The sequence below is a fragment of the Thunnus thynnus genome, chromosome 8, assembly GCF_963924715.1.
Source record: "Thunnus thynnus chromosome 8, fThuThy2.1, whole genome shotgun sequence".
Taxonomy (NCBI): domain Eukaryota; kingdom Metazoa; phylum Chordata; class Actinopteri; order Scombriformes; family Scombridae; genus Thunnus; species Thunnus thynnus.
Window position 1 is genome coordinate 22,107,808 of NC_089524.1, and position 17,417 is coordinate 22,125,224.

General features: G+C 38.2%; 1 protein-coding gene across 2 annotated transcripts; it reads right to left on the reverse strand.

Annotated features, from left to right (window-relative positions):
* Window positions 1-334: 334 nt before the first annotated feature.
* sh3gl1b (SH3-domain GRB2-like 1b) lies at window positions 335-17,098 on the reverse strand. Of its 2 annotated transcripts, XM_067597198.1 has the most exons (10): window positions 16,696-17,098; window positions 10,609-10,677; window positions 10,071-10,143; window positions 9,835-9,978; window positions 9,409-9,542; window positions 9,001-9,159; window positions 6,053-6,156; window positions 5,754-5,887; window positions 5,136-5,183; window positions 335-3,254 (listed from the first exon to the last, which is right to left on the reverse strand). In XM_067597198.1, the coding sequence occupies exons 1-10, from the start codon at window positions 16,738-16,740 to the stop codon at window positions 3,061-3,063; spliced, it is 1,104 nt and encodes a 367-aa protein (XP_067453299.1). In that variant the 5' UTR covers window positions 16,741-17,098; the 3' UTR covers window positions 335-3,060. The 2 variants fall into 2 exon arrangements, with proteins under 2 accessions (XP_067453299.1, XP_067453300.1); XM_067597199.1 differs by lacking the exon at window positions 5,136-5,183 and having other exon boundaries at window positions 16,696-17,092.
* Window positions 17,099-17,417: the final 319 nt, after the last annotated feature.

The following is a 17,417-nucleotide window of genomic DNA, read 5'->3' on the forward strand; positions in this document are numbered from 1 at the left end:
CCCTCTACTGTTGGGACAGATATATGCTCCCTCTTTACCTGTACTGTATTTATTACTAACTGTGGATTGTGTGATGAACGTGTATGAAGACAGAGCAATGCCTTAAGCCTGCTGATTGATGATCCACAAAAGCATTAAAATATACACACTGGAACTATTTAAACAAAACTGTCTCTACCTTGTTGATTTCCTTCTAAAAAATATAGACATTATACTCCACTTAACAGTTTTTGTGTGTTTTGTGCATGAAGCCGGAGGAAAATTAAAATTTGTGCTCAGTTCAACCATATGAAGTACATTTTTAATGTCAGAAAATGCAAATACAACAAAAAAATATTGTTCCTCTTTGTTTATTGTAAGAAGGGGGAGATGGGGGACGAGAAAGAAGCAAGTACAAATACTTTGATAATAAAGGACAAAATATTGCGGTTAAATTCGGTACTGATACCAAAAGTAAAAAGACAACTTAAACCTATCACATACATTTACAAGGCAGAATATAGGACTACATGCAAGGATTAATTTAAAATGTTTTAAGGTCTTGTATATAAAAAAATACTATAGAGAGCCAGAATGATGCTGTTCAAAGGAGCATTTAAGACTGATTAAACAAATACATAGCCCTTTAAAAAAAGAAATCAGTGGGACATTTTTTTTCAGACATGGATTAAAATCTACATTAAAAAAAAAAAAAAAAACAGTTTCCGCTGATGGTCTGCTGACAAACCAAACAGTCTAAACAACACATATCCAGGAAACTGCCTGTAGTGTCATAAACGTGCAGAAATATGCACACATGCATTCCATCTTTACACAGGAAAGTGCCAACGGCTAGAGATCAAACCAAAAAATAGAAAAACGAAATTCTTGACCATTTGTTAAGTAGCTAGGTTAGGTTTTGGTTTCTGTATTAGTTACTGTACGGTGCGTTCCCCCCTTTCTTTCTTTTCCAAAGGCACTAAAACAAAGCTAGCAAGGACTTTTTTTTTTTTTTTGACAACAGTGTGATCCAGACAGCACCTCCTACAGTCCTTCAACTTTACCCTGAACTTTATATGAGCAGTGAAATGTAAAAAGATCACAGATGTAAACATATTAGACGAGGCCCAAAACTCGGGAGTGGGGGAAGTGTTTGGCAGCGTGGAGTGATGGACAAACACAGATAAAAGGAGGGCAAAGGTCAGACGTATGGAGCAGAGAGACTGCAAACGGTGACAGAGTACAGATTTGTCATTCACAATTAACCCCTCCCCCCCAGACAATTCAAAATCAACTGGACTGACAATAAATGTTTGGTAAAGATTCATGTTTGGTAAAAAAAAAAAAAAAAAACATAACCCAAATTAATCAAAATGGACAACAGCTTACACATATTTTTCCCTTGATGGTTTCCCTTTCAGTCCAGGTCTTTCCCTCATACAGGGTACGCTGGATTAGACTCCATCTGCAGGTGTGGCTAAATCCAGAACAAGAAGCCAGCCTTGTCTAGACAACCTGTCTACATCAGCCCAACGTGCCGACAAATAAATCAAATCAGATCCTTCGTGAATGATCAGAATCACAGGGTCAGACTTAGTTTCAGATAACTGCAGAGCAAAGATGAGTTTCACATTTTCAAAGACACGAGGGAAGGCAATAACAGAGGGACAAATAGTGATGAATGTGAAAGACGGAATCGCTGCCAGCAGCGTCGTCTATTCAGGCACTGCATGGAGTTAACGGGTGTCTACAACAGGTCAAACGACTGAAGCAGGTAAAAGAAAAGGCTTAACATGCTCAGACAAACAGGCCCATAACTAAATGAATATATGGCTGTTATAGAGTATTTAGTTTAAAAAAATAGGCGCATTGAGAGAAATGTTTCTATTGCATTTTACAAAGACTTTTTGGCTCTGTCTCCTCTATTTGAACAGACTAGCAGACAACCACATCACTGACAAATCATTCTGCATTTTTTTTAGACAACAAACACGTGCCTGCTTTAAGTGACAAAAAGGTGCAACGTCTGCATTCAACTTTGGGTCTGTGTGTAATGGTGGATTAAGTCTGTCACACACACATACACACACACACACACACACATATCAATCTCATTTGAGTACCAAGGTGCAATTACAACATTTTCTCACATATTCAGTAAGCAGTTCTACTCTTTAAAAACTACTGTAGTAAGTTGAGACGAACACAAATCAAATACTGAAATAAACGGGACCCTCACTGACGCCATCATCACTGGACAGCTTAAAAAAAAGAGCATTTACAAATAGGCCAATACCTGCAAATGATATAAATCACAAATCTGAGGCTAATTTAGGCCTGTCTTTCTCATTAAAAATGTGATACAGTATTATTTATTTATTTATTACTGTAGGTTAAACTAGATAAAACCACATTTTAGTCATGTGTAGTTCCATTTTTAGTCAGGAAAAAGTCATTCTCAGTCTGGCCAGCAGGTGGCATCAAGAGATGAGCTCCAGTCATTGTGGGGCAAAAAAAAAGATTTGAAATGAAAATATTAACAGTCAAGTTACAAATAACAGTAACTTGGCCTCTCCAGTCTGAAAATGGTCTGTTAAGTTGGTGACCAACCTGAGTTTTAAACAGACTGCAGTCATGCAGGAGGATGATATGAATGTGTCTCTTCAGTCATCAAACAACCAGATTTAATATAAATTCTCTGTTTTATATCAGTAATTTGTGGTAAAAAAAAAAAGGAAAAAGAAACCTCATACATGTTTTATCAGTTAGTCCTCAAGAAATGTTTTTCACTGTCAGATTACGGGTAATGATGTTTTGTGTCCATCTTAGTCCTTTTACCTTTGGGTGACACAGGTTGATACTCTGGTCTGGACTTTGAAATGTGACCATCCTCTCCACAACTCCTGATGACACAAGTGCTCGTCTGTGATGACGACGTTAAGAGTTGAATATTCTGCGAACCATCCCTTGGCTTCACTTTCCTCCCTCTGTACTAATTCTACTCCCGCTCTCCTCCTCATCCTCCTCCTCCTCCTCCTCCTCTCCCATCAGTCTCCTCTCAGCTCTCTCGCTCTCTTAATATTAGTGTGGCAACGGAACAAGGACCTCGACGTAGTTTTGAGGGAAGAATCCCGACTGGCTGTTCAGCATTCCCTCATACCAGTTCTCGTCGATCTGATTGGTCAGGGTGATGATGTCGCCCTCGCGGAAGCCTAGCTCGCCCTCGTTTTCTGGCTCGAAGTCGTACAGCGCCTTACAGCTCGGCTGCTCCGGGGCTAAGAAAACACAAATATGGAGAAAAGGAGGAAAATCAGTTCGTAATTTAGTAATGCGTTTATGTTAGTACAACACTAGTATCTGGTAGAGTCAGATCATGAGTAACACAGCAATGCGTAACAAACTCATTAGTGCTGACAAAGTGAATCTTTGACCAAAAACCAAAACATCCTTGGACACCAGGTTTCTGTTAGACTGTTCTATATCATTTCCTCCATCTTTCCCTCTCTGTGTGACCTCACATAGATCAGCAGAGGAGAGTAAGGCTCCATGCACAGACAAACTAGGCTTTTTTGTCTCCAAACAATTTTCTCATTGTATCAAGGTTTACTCCACGAACTGCTGGGCAGGCTAGAGATGGGGAAAGCTTTGGTGGCTCATTCTCTGTGTTTTTACTCCCTACTGTATCAAACTACAGCAGCAGAATTAATGTTAAAACTTTGTGAAAAAGGACAGAATCTGAAGCAATTTAATTACAATTACAAATATTTCTCCAAAGTGAGTTAAACAAGTTAAAAAGGACTGGAAATCATCTCTCTGATATGACAAGTTGATAAATAAAGCGATTAGCATGTAACTTAATGTGACCCACTTTTCTGTTTGGCCACTTCAAAAATAATAACATTCTTAATGAAATGTTGATTTTGTCTACTTCCTACGATAACCAGTAAAAATGAATTCATAAGGAAATACAGTTGATGAATATGTGTGATGTTGAAATAGTCAACATCACACAACACACTGCTGGTGTAAGTAAATTTCACAGCAATTAAAAAAAAAAAAAGTTAGTTTCTCATTAATATGAACATGTGATATATGCTCTCAAGTTAAGAGATGTACTCCATATTGTCCCCTGGCTTCAAAATAATTTACACATGAAGTCAGATTATGGATGATGATCCATATACTTTGCTCTTCATGGGTAGGGACAAAAATTGAAATACAGACATACTGTAATCAATGTGTAACAAAAGAAATGTGATGAATACTGAATGTGTTTCATAATTGTTAGATTCAGAAACTCAACAAACCAAATTTGGTTTTCTACAAAAAAAAAAGAGACAATTACTACTACAGGCTACATTAGTATGTAAACAAATGCCACTAATAACTTAACTAACTTTATTAATATCAACAAAATGTGTTCTAACAAGAAAAAGCCAAAATCTCACACAATACAAGTTAGTAAATAAAACAGCGTTACAGGATGCTGAAACCAAACATTACACCTAATTTTCAGATGCTCTATGTGTCATTCAGTGTTCAACCTGCCACCTGTATTCAAAGGCTTACGACAAGGACATTAATGTAGTTGTAAGGACTGAAACATTAGTCCCCTCATGGTTTTGTATATAAACTAAAACAGGCTGTGCTAAGATCTAAACTTTCATTACAGCAGCCAGAAAGTCAGCTACAGGGAAGAAGTCAGTAACTTTCAGTAGTGTAGCTTCTGTGCAGAGCTCTAAAACCTGACTGAAATATCTTTAAAAATGTACAGTATAAATATCCTGTGTGGCAATATCCTGTTGAATTTCAAACCGTTGAATAAAAAAACAGTAGTTCTCACAGTAAGAGTATCAGTATCTTGATTGTTGTTTTGTGGCCACATGTTTAAATCAAATGTGGACTAAGCCAGCATTTGCAGAGCTGAACTTTCAGCAAGTTAGATAGCAGTATCTAAAAGGACAGGATGTGTATTTGATACACAAGCACACAATGTACATGCTATGGCACTAGACATGCACAGTAAACCACCAGTGAGAGGCAACTTACATCCTACTTCCTACATTTCACACCAGAAGCTGTGCAAGCACACTGGACCATTTCAAGACCACAAAAAAAAAAAAAAAAAAAAATGGCCCACACAACCTGTGACTCACACAATCTGGGCTTCCGAAAGGACAATCTGGCCAAGTGAAACGATGGCTCTGATGATGTCACAACAGGAAAGGGGAACAAGGTCAGTTGGAGGAAGGCCAGCCAGATGACATGACACACACAGAAACACACACACACCCCTCCCCCTCACACAGAAACACACGTCCATTTTCTCATGGTCAATGACTGGGTACATTTCAAAAGTTCAGTGCACACCTCTATTTACAAGACTAGAGAAAAAACACTGAATGTGTTTAACATATTTCTGCTCAGTGCTACTTATTGGTTGCAGCTCTTCAGCAAGCCAATATGGCTCAGTCCATCTTCTGTGTGTGTGGAAACAGCTGGACGCTTTGTTGTTGTTGGACCTCTGGTATGGTGGCTCTTTTCCACATATTTTATGATGCCCTTTTGTGTGGCTTTGAGAGTGACGCAATTGTAAGGATGAATACAAAATAATGCAGAGAAAGGTTTTTTTGTTCTCAGACACCATACGTTCTCTTTGGCCAACCATACAGCCAGTCTCCTCATACAAAATGGCAAAATGTTGATGTTAAATCAACACCAATGGATATTTAGTTTTTTATGACCCATCTCCATTGCAGACTACTGTATCTTACCTGAGTTACGTGAAGGTGGAGGGGCCATTGAGGTTGAGTAACCACCATTTGAATGGTTGTTGTCTCCGAAGTCAAAGATAGGTTTGGGTTTCGGTGTGTATTCACGTCTTGGTCGAGATTGGGCCTCATTCATCCTGTTAAAAAAAAAAAAAAGAAGATAAACTGAGTTGAGTTTTACGTTTACAAACCTCTATGCCAAATACAAAATGATGTTCGAAGTTGGCGTGACTGGATTACAACCACACTCGAGCAGCAACAAGCAGAAAGCTGCACAGCTGTGTCAGGTTTCATTACTGCACCTGTCTCGAAGTTTGTCAGAAAGCTCCTCCAGCACCTGCACGGCCTGTCTGTGGTACTGCAATTGAGACTCCACCAGGGATGAGAGCTGGCTCACCTGCTCTATCTACACACACACACACACACACACACACACACACACACACACACACACACACACACACACACACACACACACACACACACACACACACACACACACACACAATAATCAGTTTCAGTTCTTCATTTCAGGAATTTCAATGGATTCAGTGGAACAGTTTCGTATTCTGGATAATAACTAAAACGGTTCATAAAAGCCCCAGTAACCATATATGGGCATATATTGCACCTTGGAGATTTGCAGATATGAATTATAATACATATTTTATATAACTGTTTGACAAAATAATCTTAACTTGTGGTCCACAAAAATGATCTTTTTTGAATTGCGCTGAAATTTCCTGACATATATTCTTCAAATAGTAGTAGGGAATGACGGAAAAGAGGCAAACAGAGGCATTACAGAACAGAAGGAGCTCCTGCTGGTAGGACTGGTCATATTCACGCAGACAACCAGTCCTCATTATTAAAACTAACCTCTCAATTGCAGTGCTATAGTATAATAAAACACACTTATCAGTTTAGATCTGAATGCACTCAGATATATGCTCCTATGCCTCCTCACCTACAGGTGTGCACACCTACAGTTATCTACAGGGCAAACAAATGCTTTAACTCCTCAACCCAAATAGTGATTAAATGATATAACTGTTCAATTGCAGCTATTGAAAGACGTGTTTATCTGCACTGTGCGTGTTATTGAGCTGAATGGGCGTGTTTCATTATATCTTTATAGGTGTAGCAAATGGAGTGTATATTTGCCCTGTGGGTGTGTATTGGGCAGCAGCCCCCTCCCATGCTACAGTGATACTTAGTCAAGCTCTGCAGCGTAATAAAATGTTTCACATGATACAGCTGAGTCAATATACAGTACATCACAAGAAGCCCTAGACTGAAAAGATACTGTAGTTATCCTTTGAAATGTTCCTCATTGATATCTACATATTAGGGATGGATTTTTTTGATTTGATGTTTATATTGCTATAAGGACCTCAGAATCTGTATTTTTAGTCTGTATATAATTGTTCTTTTCCACTGTGCTGAAAGCAGTTTTATGTCACAAATTCTGTAATGCCATGTTGAGTATGACTAGCCGTCATCTGTAGAAGAACCCCTGATTTTTTGAAATCTTTGTTTTAAAGTTGGACTATACAGTGGAAGGATCAGACTTCAAATTACACTTTAGTGCAGCCATTCTCAACCACCGGGCCTCAGAATGTCATCTATTGGGCCGCGGAGGCAGTGGTACTGGCAAATGGTTAATTTTTTTTTTTGGTAATTTACAAAGCTAGTTATTTTTATATCTAAATGTATTCAAGAATTCACATAAATAAAAAACGTCAAATTAAAATGCATAATTTCAATGACCAGTTACATTTCAATATCCAATCGCACCAATCACGACACATCATTAAGTAGAGACAAACGTGTTTTGCCACTGTTATCTAGCTAGCTTTCTCTGTGGATTCTGCTTCAGAAGACATGTCTCTATCCACTGTGTTGGAAAATGAACTGATGGAACTATCAGCAGCCTGAAGCTTCAGCTCACACAAGTTGACCTTGCTTCATTCTGGATACTGGCTGCCAGTCAATATCTCTCTCTGTCAAAACGGGCAAACACATTTCTGTTGCTTTTCACCACCACCTATTTATGTGAGTCAGAGGTTTCAATTGTGACCATCACAAAATCAAAGGCAAAGAGCAAACTGAAAGCAACTTTGACTGCTACTCTGCATGTCAGCCTCTCACCAATCCCACCAAGACTTGATCTCATTATTTCCCAGAAGCAAGCCAAGTGTCTCATTGAGGGTAAGCAGAATATTTATTTTGGTCATTATAGCTGAAAGTGGCATAACACATATTTGCAGCCCAGTTTTTTGTCATGTTTTTTCCCCCATTTATTTGGGAAGGTGGTCCTTGGAAATATTTTAACAATCAGAAGTGGGCCTTAAGTTACAAAAGGTTGAGAACCCCTGCTCTAGAGGACACAGGTCTCCATGATTTGCCTTTACAGAGAGATCGTTAGTATCATCCTACAGTGCACATTGTATCAGTTCAGCTCCGTGATGGAGTGCAGTCTGCTAGTAGGAGGCTAACGGGTTGCAGCACTGACATGGCAAGCACCTTGTACCACATCTCCAATCTGCTGGTGAAATCTACAGCAGTTTTAATGTCCTGCTAGGAGGCTAACCTGCTGCCCATCATGTTAAACTGACAGCTGGGCTGCAGGTAAATGCCACCAGTTAGCTTGCCTGCTAACTGGTAGCACTAACTTCTGTTATGCTGTTATGTCAGCTCAAGTGTACTGTGTCGGTGTCTTTTTTTTTTTTTAATATAAATGATGCACATCCTGCTAGTTATCCGAAACAACACTAACACTTCTATACAACATCAACTGTTTACTTTTCAGCTGTGGCATTAGCTTGATTGAACTGTTAGTTTGGTTTCCCACTGCAATGTCCATTTTAAACAAGGCCAAATAGACTGTCACTACTTTTTAATGCAGCTTTGCACACCTGCTGTTATTCATTTATGGAATTGTGTTTTAATGTAATTTTATGTCTTTATGTCTTTCATGGGTGTATGTTTTTATGTTGTTTGTGAGCCCCTAACCAAAGACAAATTTCTATCATTATGTGATAGACAATATTGTTTTTTGAATCTTAAATCTTGAGTACTGTTCAGTAACTTTCGGAACAGTCTTAAAAACCAACATGAAAAAGAATCGTGATAAGATCGTGGATTGTGATACTGCCTGAAACAAATCATGATATGATATTTTTGCCATATTGCCCTTCCATAGAGGACATTAACACCACACACCAAACAGTGATAAATAAGCACTCACATCAGTCTCCAGAAGGTTGTACATGCTGGTCTCGGCCACTTCCTTTGACTCATGAAACTTCTCCAGGGCCTGTCGAACTTCCTCATCTGGGATCTTGCCCTGACGTTTTTTCTTGTAGTCGTAGTCCAGGCGACGACCTTCCAGCTTCTTTAGGTGGTGCTGAGATTGTTAGAGCTTTAGCTTAGTGTGTTTTTAAGTTATGACAAGAGTCTGTTGTAGACTTCTTTTATATATATTTTACACCTGCTCAGAGTCATGAATATGTGATCACACTCTTATATCTTCAGAAATCCGACAATTTGAAGAAATAACGAAAAAAACAAGATTTAATTTGGTATGTGTGACTTGTATCTCCTCATATTATGTAATGAAAGAGATGAATGAACTGACTGTTAGTGTGCCAGATACCTGTATCTCTCTGAGGTCCTTGTCACAGAGCCCTTGCAATGGATCAATGAAGTTCTGTTTGACATCGATGTCTAGAGAGTCTTTGACTTCTGCCATTCTCTTCATGGCCTCTCCTACATCTACTAGTGCTCCGCCTGAACCACACAGACAGAGATTAACAGCTCAATGAAACGAGTAGATTTATAGTATATAAGTACCATCGTACTTTATCAACACTGGACCACACATACAGAGACAGATGGTATCTCACAAAACCAAACACATACACAAACAGACAGAAGTACAATACCTAAATTAGTCAGAAAGCAGTACATCACACATACCAACCATGATCACCCAAAAACTCATAACAACAAAGCCAAACGTTCCTCTTCCAGGAAATTATAATCTTTAACTACAATACGCATCCAAACACACATATCTTACCAAAGTTAGTGTCTTCTCCGAGATCCCGTCCATACTTGGTCATACACTCTCCTAGAAGCCCCTCTGCCTGAGGGTAGCCTGGGTTCTTCACCTGACCGCGGATCTTGGACATGGTGTTCAACATGGACAGTTTGGCCCTCGATGCTGTGGAGGTAAGGGAGAAGGAAGTGAAACGAATTTCAATCAAAGAGTTCAAATAATTTAGATAAACGCAGGTAATCAGGTTTTCTTCTCACCTGGGTTTGGCTGAAGGTACTCTGATGTTTTGGTGATCACATCTGCAACGGCTTTACTGGTCACATCTACTTTCTACAAGAAAACAGCGAGTACACACATCAAAATTGTTCAACAGAGCTAGTATAATCACATAAATGAAATAAAAAAGTAACAGGCAAAGGAAGTGTTGTGTTTAACAGTCAGTTAATCATTGCTTGCTCTTAAGTTCATACATAGAAAAAGTATTTAAAGAATATAGATCAGTATGTTATTTTTTATTCCCATCAAGTTTGGTTATTATGTATTTTTTTGTGACATGCTGGTCTGACACAGCCTGAAAAAAAAAGTGCTTTTTGTAAGCACTCATATTTCACTTTATATTGTATTTCAACATACTGTCATTAAAGAACAAAAGCCAAAATGAATACTGGCAGTGATTGGCTATGAGGTTGTGATGTCAACACAGCAGTCAAGTTTGTGTACTGTGTAAAACCAACCAGGCCCACAGCTCTGGCCAAAGATGTTTTTCTTTTACAACCACAGAAAGATCCCTCTTACCCGTTCCAAGTCTCTGAAGTCATCATCTAGTTTCGTTCCTTCTGCACCTCCAACTTTCTCACTTACCATCTAGAGAGAGAGAGAGAGAGAGAAAGAGAGAGAGAGGAAAAGGAAGAGAGACAGAGTGCAAATTAATGTAATGCTGCTCATAAGGTTTTGATTTGAGCGTTAAACAAGACTAAGCTCATCTCTAATTTACACATTCACACACCTGCTTTCTTTCGTTTAGCAAAATATACTGTATGTGCTGAATAAATTCACCCTCAAGCTCATACTGAACGCTCTGTGATGTGTTGACATTTAACCTAACTCCACAGGTGAGGTTTCCTGCATTTTTTTTGACTTTGTTAAAGAGTGAATATCTGAAATTTTAAAGTAGGAAGAATAACAAATAACACACTGAGCAACAACATGAACTATGTTACACAATCCTTTTTGTTTGCACTTAGCAGGATGAAAAATGTTGGATCAGTTAATTCCATTACTTCTATCTGAATAAAGACAATGTGCTACAACTTAAGTAGACTAAAACATGTTGATTGAAAGCATCTGTATTACCATGTGAGATCCCTCACCATGTTTCTAGGCCACAGACTAAAGTCATAAAATTGAAAACAGCCAAGTATCTGTGTGTGTACAGTACAAGCATTTTTATACATGCTTACTGCCCAATTTATTCAACTTCAAGCAGTTCTCTAAGCTGTTTTTAAGATATACTGTTAGTCACAGAGAACTGAAATGAAACTAAACGGTTATTGAGTCTGAACAGCTGTAACTTTAAGATAATTAAAGTCTTGACCTGCTGTGCCCATGAGCTACATGGTTCCATATCTGAGTTTCTCCAAGTGGAAGGGGCAGAAAAACAACTCCAATCACCACCAGTAAGATAATGAAGACGACATGATGCAACAACAGTCCTTGGTTGCAGAGTAACATGTAGACTCATTCTGCAAGAATAACTATGACTAGTTTGGGTTTTTTTTTTCTTATGTTTGTGCCATGAATCCAGTGTAGATTTCATTTTAGTAATAATTAGACCAATAACTTTTACCTTACACATTTCTTGACACTTCTGTAATAATAAACCTTTTGTCAGGCCAGGAAGTGTCTTGTTTTTGTGCATTTACTACCATTAAGCTTTGAGAAAAATTTCAACTATCCTGATGTTAATCTTTAATTATTTCACTCAACAGTATTAACAGAGAGGGTGATTCAAACTGTTTGGATGGTTAATGAAACACCACAAGAAAGGCCCTGAGAAAGGGAAATAATTGTTCAGAACTACATTTGTAAGATCTAAATTTTATACCCTAACACTACAGTAGATGTTCCTCAACATTTTGAGGTGACATTATTACTATCCCGAAACACCACTGTGCACGTCATAAGTAGGGATGGGATGATAAATGATAATGATTTTTATCGTGAATCACAATAAAAACACTCACAATCAGTTGATCGTAGTAATTTCCATTACCAGGATAATCGTAAATCGGGATAATCGTGAATACCCTCAAGAGTGACTTGAAAAAGCTGTCTAGCTCGCTAACATACAGTCCTATATTGATATCCTGATTTATTTTGAATTGCCACTAGGGTGATCCTACATCTTTCCAGTCATTCAAAAATCCTAAACCAGTCACCATGGCCGAAGGCTCGGCTTCCCTGTTGTATCCCCCACAAAAAAAAAAAAAAACGTACAAAAGTATTCCAAATGACAGGAATTATCATGTAAGAAAAATAGACTCACATTATGTTGCCATTATTTATTCATGCAGGGGATTTCTGATTACCTTATTTAAGATTGATTGTTTTTGACTAAAGAGGAAAAAAAGATGTGTCCTATATGTGATGCAATAAAGACATTTGTTTCTTCACAAAATGTAAGATAAAGTGATTCCGGTATGTTTTAGTGCCATTTTAAGATTAAGATTATCAGGATAATATCGTGAATTGCAAATATTTTGGCCACGATAATCTTGACATGAAATTTTCATATCATCCCATGCCTCCTCAACTGTGACTGATTTCCTTCACTGTTTTAACTAAATTAGTCTTTAGACAACTAAGACCTGGACTAGACTTTATAGGCATGTATAATTTGGAAAAGCCTGACATGATTGCCTTTCAAATTTAAGACAGAGCAACAGCAGTTTGAGTCATTTCCTAAATGACTCAAAACTATTGTTTATGACCTTTTGTGATTACTGGAACTTCAGACTTTCTGGGTCTGATGGACAATTCTTCTTGTAAGAAATATTTAACGGGTGAGTGAACAGTAGAGCTTGATATGTAGTCAAAGTTTGACATCAAAGCTTCAAAAATGTGGAGTAATTAAGGGTTTTTTCATCTATTTCTTTGAGGTTTACACATATAATTCTAACAAACAGAGAATGAAACACACTATGGATATGCTCGCACCTCAGCAGCAACAGCAGCAGCTGAGAGTAACAGTCTGGGATCTTTTAATGCTGAATTTCTGCTGTATGTGGAAAGCACATGACAGGGGGCCTTGGGGGATTCAGGTCACAAGTAAAGACACAGCCTCAACCCTCAGCCTACTCAGCATTTCACTCCCTCCCTCAGAGGTAAGAAAAGATTGCAGTCTGCAGTCCTAAATTTTTGTAATCTTGTCTGTTTTTAGCACTCCTTCCTTACAATACTTTTTGGAAGGGTAATGAATGTAATTTATGATTAACCCACTCTTAGATTATATATAAGCCACAAGACTTAAGCTTTTAGTCTTTTTTGGTTTTGGAAGGTAGAAAGTGAATCCCTGGAATAATCTGTTAGCCACCAAGTACTGTTGTACTGCATTTTTTTCTTTTGCAAGTAAAAACATAAAGTCCTTATATCAGTGTAACATCACTATTTATATGCAAACAAGATCTAAAGGAATGAAGCCCAACACATCCACAAAAAGTTATCATTGGGAAGCTTTGGTATAAATAGCACATGCAGCTACACAATGGGATCAGTCTAAAACAGGTATCTTTTTAATCATAATGACATGATGTTATTATGGTATTAGTTAACAGCAAGTGGATTATCACAGAGCCTAGTTCAAGCTCTTGCTTGGTCTCAGATGACTGAGAGATTGCAAGGCCGAGAAAGTCGAGTAATTATACAGAGGCCTTGATACAAAATGAGCTGCAAGAGAAATATTTGCATTGCGTTCTACCGTAGCATATGGAAATCAGCTGGTTAACATTAAATGGTGGGAGAAACCACATTACTCTCACTCTGTTAATTTGTCTCACACAACAGACTTGTCTCTTAACTGTAGCACATATGTTGGCTATTTTTAAAGTCATCATATGTAATAAGAAAACATCTTAAGAGCAGGATTAAAGGGGAAAAAAAGAAACAGCATTTTATCTAATACTTGTGTGAGAGAAAATGAAATCATGTCATACCTAAGATGAGACATTAAAGTAGGTCAAAGTCATGCAAGCTCAAAACTAGATATAAAAAGAGCCCTGCCAAATTAGTGGGACTGTGATCAGATAAAGAAAGTGAAGCTATGATAGAGATTACGCTGGCTTTCTGGTGATCTATAAGAAACTGTCAAGTATTCTCATCACATCACTGAAACTTAGTGAGTGTTCAATACTTTCAATCCTTTATTACTTCACTTTAGTGACACCTCTTGGGTCCTGTCCTTTTAAATTGTTTTCTCACTACCCTTCATCTTAAATTCAAACTATAGCTCCCTCAATTAGCTGCACCTGTAGCATACTGCCTGCTGCTTCTTACACTAATGCTACCATTGTTCCATCAGCACCCGTATTATGACTGACTGGCGTAATAATATTGAACACAAGGATTTATTGAAGACTGAGTATCGTTCTTGCAAATGAATCAAGTCTCCACCAAACTATAATATATTTTACTTTTACTTTTGTTAGACCAGTAAGTAAGTGTGATGCATGTTTTGAAGAGGCTTAGTGCAGCGTTTCTAAACCTGTGAGCTAGTCCAACAAAAATTCACTTATCATATTATGACCAATATAAATTCTCAATACTGATTAGCTGTCAGGTGACTGTTTGTTTATTTCTGGCAATTGGACAAGATGACTGGACACATGTGGCTACAGCTGCAACGATCAGTCGATTAACAGATCAGAAAATTAAACTGCAAATTATTCTGATAAATGATTAAGTCCATTTTCAAGAATAAAATGCCATGACTTGATTGTTTTAAGTTCTTCAATGTGAGAATTCGCTGTCCTCACTTGTCTTACATTAAAGCAAACAAATAGTAAATTGTGATAGACATTTATGGCCACTCTCTGGTGTTTTATAGAGTTGATTAAACAAGAAAATAATCGTCAGGTTACTGTTGCAGCCCTACATCTGGTGCAGGTATTTGTTTACTGTTGTTTGTGCTAGTTTTAAAATCTAGGTAACAACTGCAACAGCTCAACTTGTACAATGTTATTTATATAACCACTAAAAAGATTAGATAAATAATTTTTGTCAGCCGGTTCTTTGCGTCATCAATTAAAATTATGTAATGGACATCTTGTTGGGTATAACCCCATACTTAGCATAAATATTTACATTCAGCTGTGAACTGAAGCATTTGAGAACCGGAACTGTATATGTGCATCAATAAACTTATTCTTTAGCGTATCAGATACTGTCATTTCGATTCTCCATGCTGACACCTACAACTTGTATGTGTGAGATCTTGTTTGTGACTGAGAAGCCCTTGAGTCTGACATTTCAGGTTTTAAGATTTAGTGTAACACAAATTCTTTGAAAAACATTAAAAGGGAAGGCGAGACAGTGAAAAAAACAAGGACATGTGTCATCTATGGCACAGATATATTATTTCAGAGGCCAACTTCCTGCATGCCTCCAGCTAAAAGAAAATCTGAACTATGTCAAGTGTTATTGGCTCTCCTGCAGTTTTGGCAAGAAAAGCAGCTGCATTGCAGTCAAATAAAGGGAAAGCACACTCTTTACACTTCCTTCCCTGCATCATTCCTCAGGTCACTAATGCTCTTTATCTCCCTGCACCTTTATCTCCACCTTTACTGTTATTCTACATTACAGCCAGTGCCAACAGTCCTAACATGACAGCCTTAAAATCTTGTTTATTTTTCTCCTCACAACCAAATCATCAGGGATCTGAGTGTGTTCCTGACAGGAAGCTGGGGCAGAAACCAAATGTCTTTCCTGCTTAGATCAGCAGGGGTAGGAAGAAAACAGACCCAAGAATCTTTTTGCACCGTCTCCGCCCATGACTGTGAGAGCAAACCAAAATTAAAAACATTCACAACGAAGGTTCAGACACTAAATTGTGTATGACTTTTACATTTCCATGGCGAGTAATGGCAGTTCTAACGCAATGATTGTTCAGCTGTTCAGCCTAAAATGCCTTAATTATTTATGTAGCTCGATAAACAAAAGACTAACACAAAACACAGCTGGAAAATAGGTAATTAGGTCTTTCACTTCAAAGGAGACAGCGTTACTGAAATCTAATGTTCAGGTAACACTACCTCACCGATGGAAAAAAAGGAAGGTATTTCTATAAATGCCCCCAAACTGTTAACTCACATGTTTCAATTTTAGTTAATAGTGTATTTTACAAGACTTTTCGTGTGATGTTTTTCACTTTTAGAGCCCTGACTCACCCGGAGAGTCCCTGAAGGCAAACACAGCTAATGTTTAACTTGCCACAGGATGTGTCTTTACTGAATCTGAATTGGTGCACTGCTGGTTAGGATAACATGAAAGCACACAATGTGAAATAGCGGTGAAGCTCAATAATGTTACTTAACGATAACTAAAGTAAGTTTACACTAATGCAAAACATGTCCGAAAAGATGCTTGTTAACTTTAACGCTAGCTGAAAAAAAGTACACAGAGTGCCAACTAAAAATAACATTGACATTTTAGCACACCGACAAAAAAGGTTTCTAATGTTAGCTTTCTGCTAACACCAGACAGCAACAGCCACATCAACAGAGCTTTAATAACATTAACTAGCTATAAACCGCCAGCTAATGATGCTAAATGAGGCTAGCTGCTAACAAATACATGACAGTTGCTAGCAAGGAGAAAAGTTTCGCAAACCTGACTGGCTTTATAAAACTGTTTCTTCAAGCCCGCTACAGACATCTTGGACCCCGGCTGTCGTCAACTTCCAATGAGGGTGTAACTAGGTCACGATATAACTTAAGTTAGCGATATAACGTTAGTTTGTTAGAAAATGGGCCAGCGTAAAAAAACGTTTAGGAGGAATCATAGGACTGCACAGCCGTCACTCCGAGTCGGGACACGCCAACTGACCACGTCCACGTCGAGGGTGACTCTTCCCACTGTCACAGCAGTGAACGGAGCGAAGTATGAAAAAAAGAAAAAAAAAAAAACACTATAAAACGCAAGCATAAACAACCCGGGGTACGTTACTACGCTGTACTGAGCACCAAATCAGCACTGGCCACTAAGAAGAAATCAGTTTGCTGAGTTTACATCGTAAACGCTGTGTGATTCTTGAGTTGGTGCACACTGACCCCTGCTGGATGACACGGGTACACACCTGTCTGTCTGCTGCTGCATTCACAGGCCAGATGTTCCCCTTCCCAGTCTTATGCAATACATAGGCCTTTGTTATGTATAAAGAACAAACCTGGAAGGCACTGATCTGCCAAAAATAATGAGATGAGATATTATATGTCTGTGATGGTTTAAAATGTGACTGGATCGACCTGCCGACGACCAGGACGGACGGACAGACAGACAGACAGACAGACAGACAGACAGACAGACAGATAGATAGATAGATAGATAGATAG

Excerpts from the sequence above, each read along its gene's own strand:
- sh3gl1b (XM_067597198.1), bottom strand. The coding sequence starts at position 16,740 with ATGTCTGTAGCGGGCTTGAAGAAACAGTTTTATAAAGCCAGTCAG. Across the intron at positions 9,543-9,834 it reads CGGAGAAGACACTAACTTTG|GCGGAGCACTAGTAGATGTA; the intron begins GTAAGATATGTG and ends TGTGTGGTTCAG. Across the intron at positions 3,255-5,135 it reads CTTTCGGAAGCCCAGATTGT|CCCCGGAGCAGCCGAGCTGT; the intron begins GTGAGTCACAGG and ends GTGTTTTCTTAG.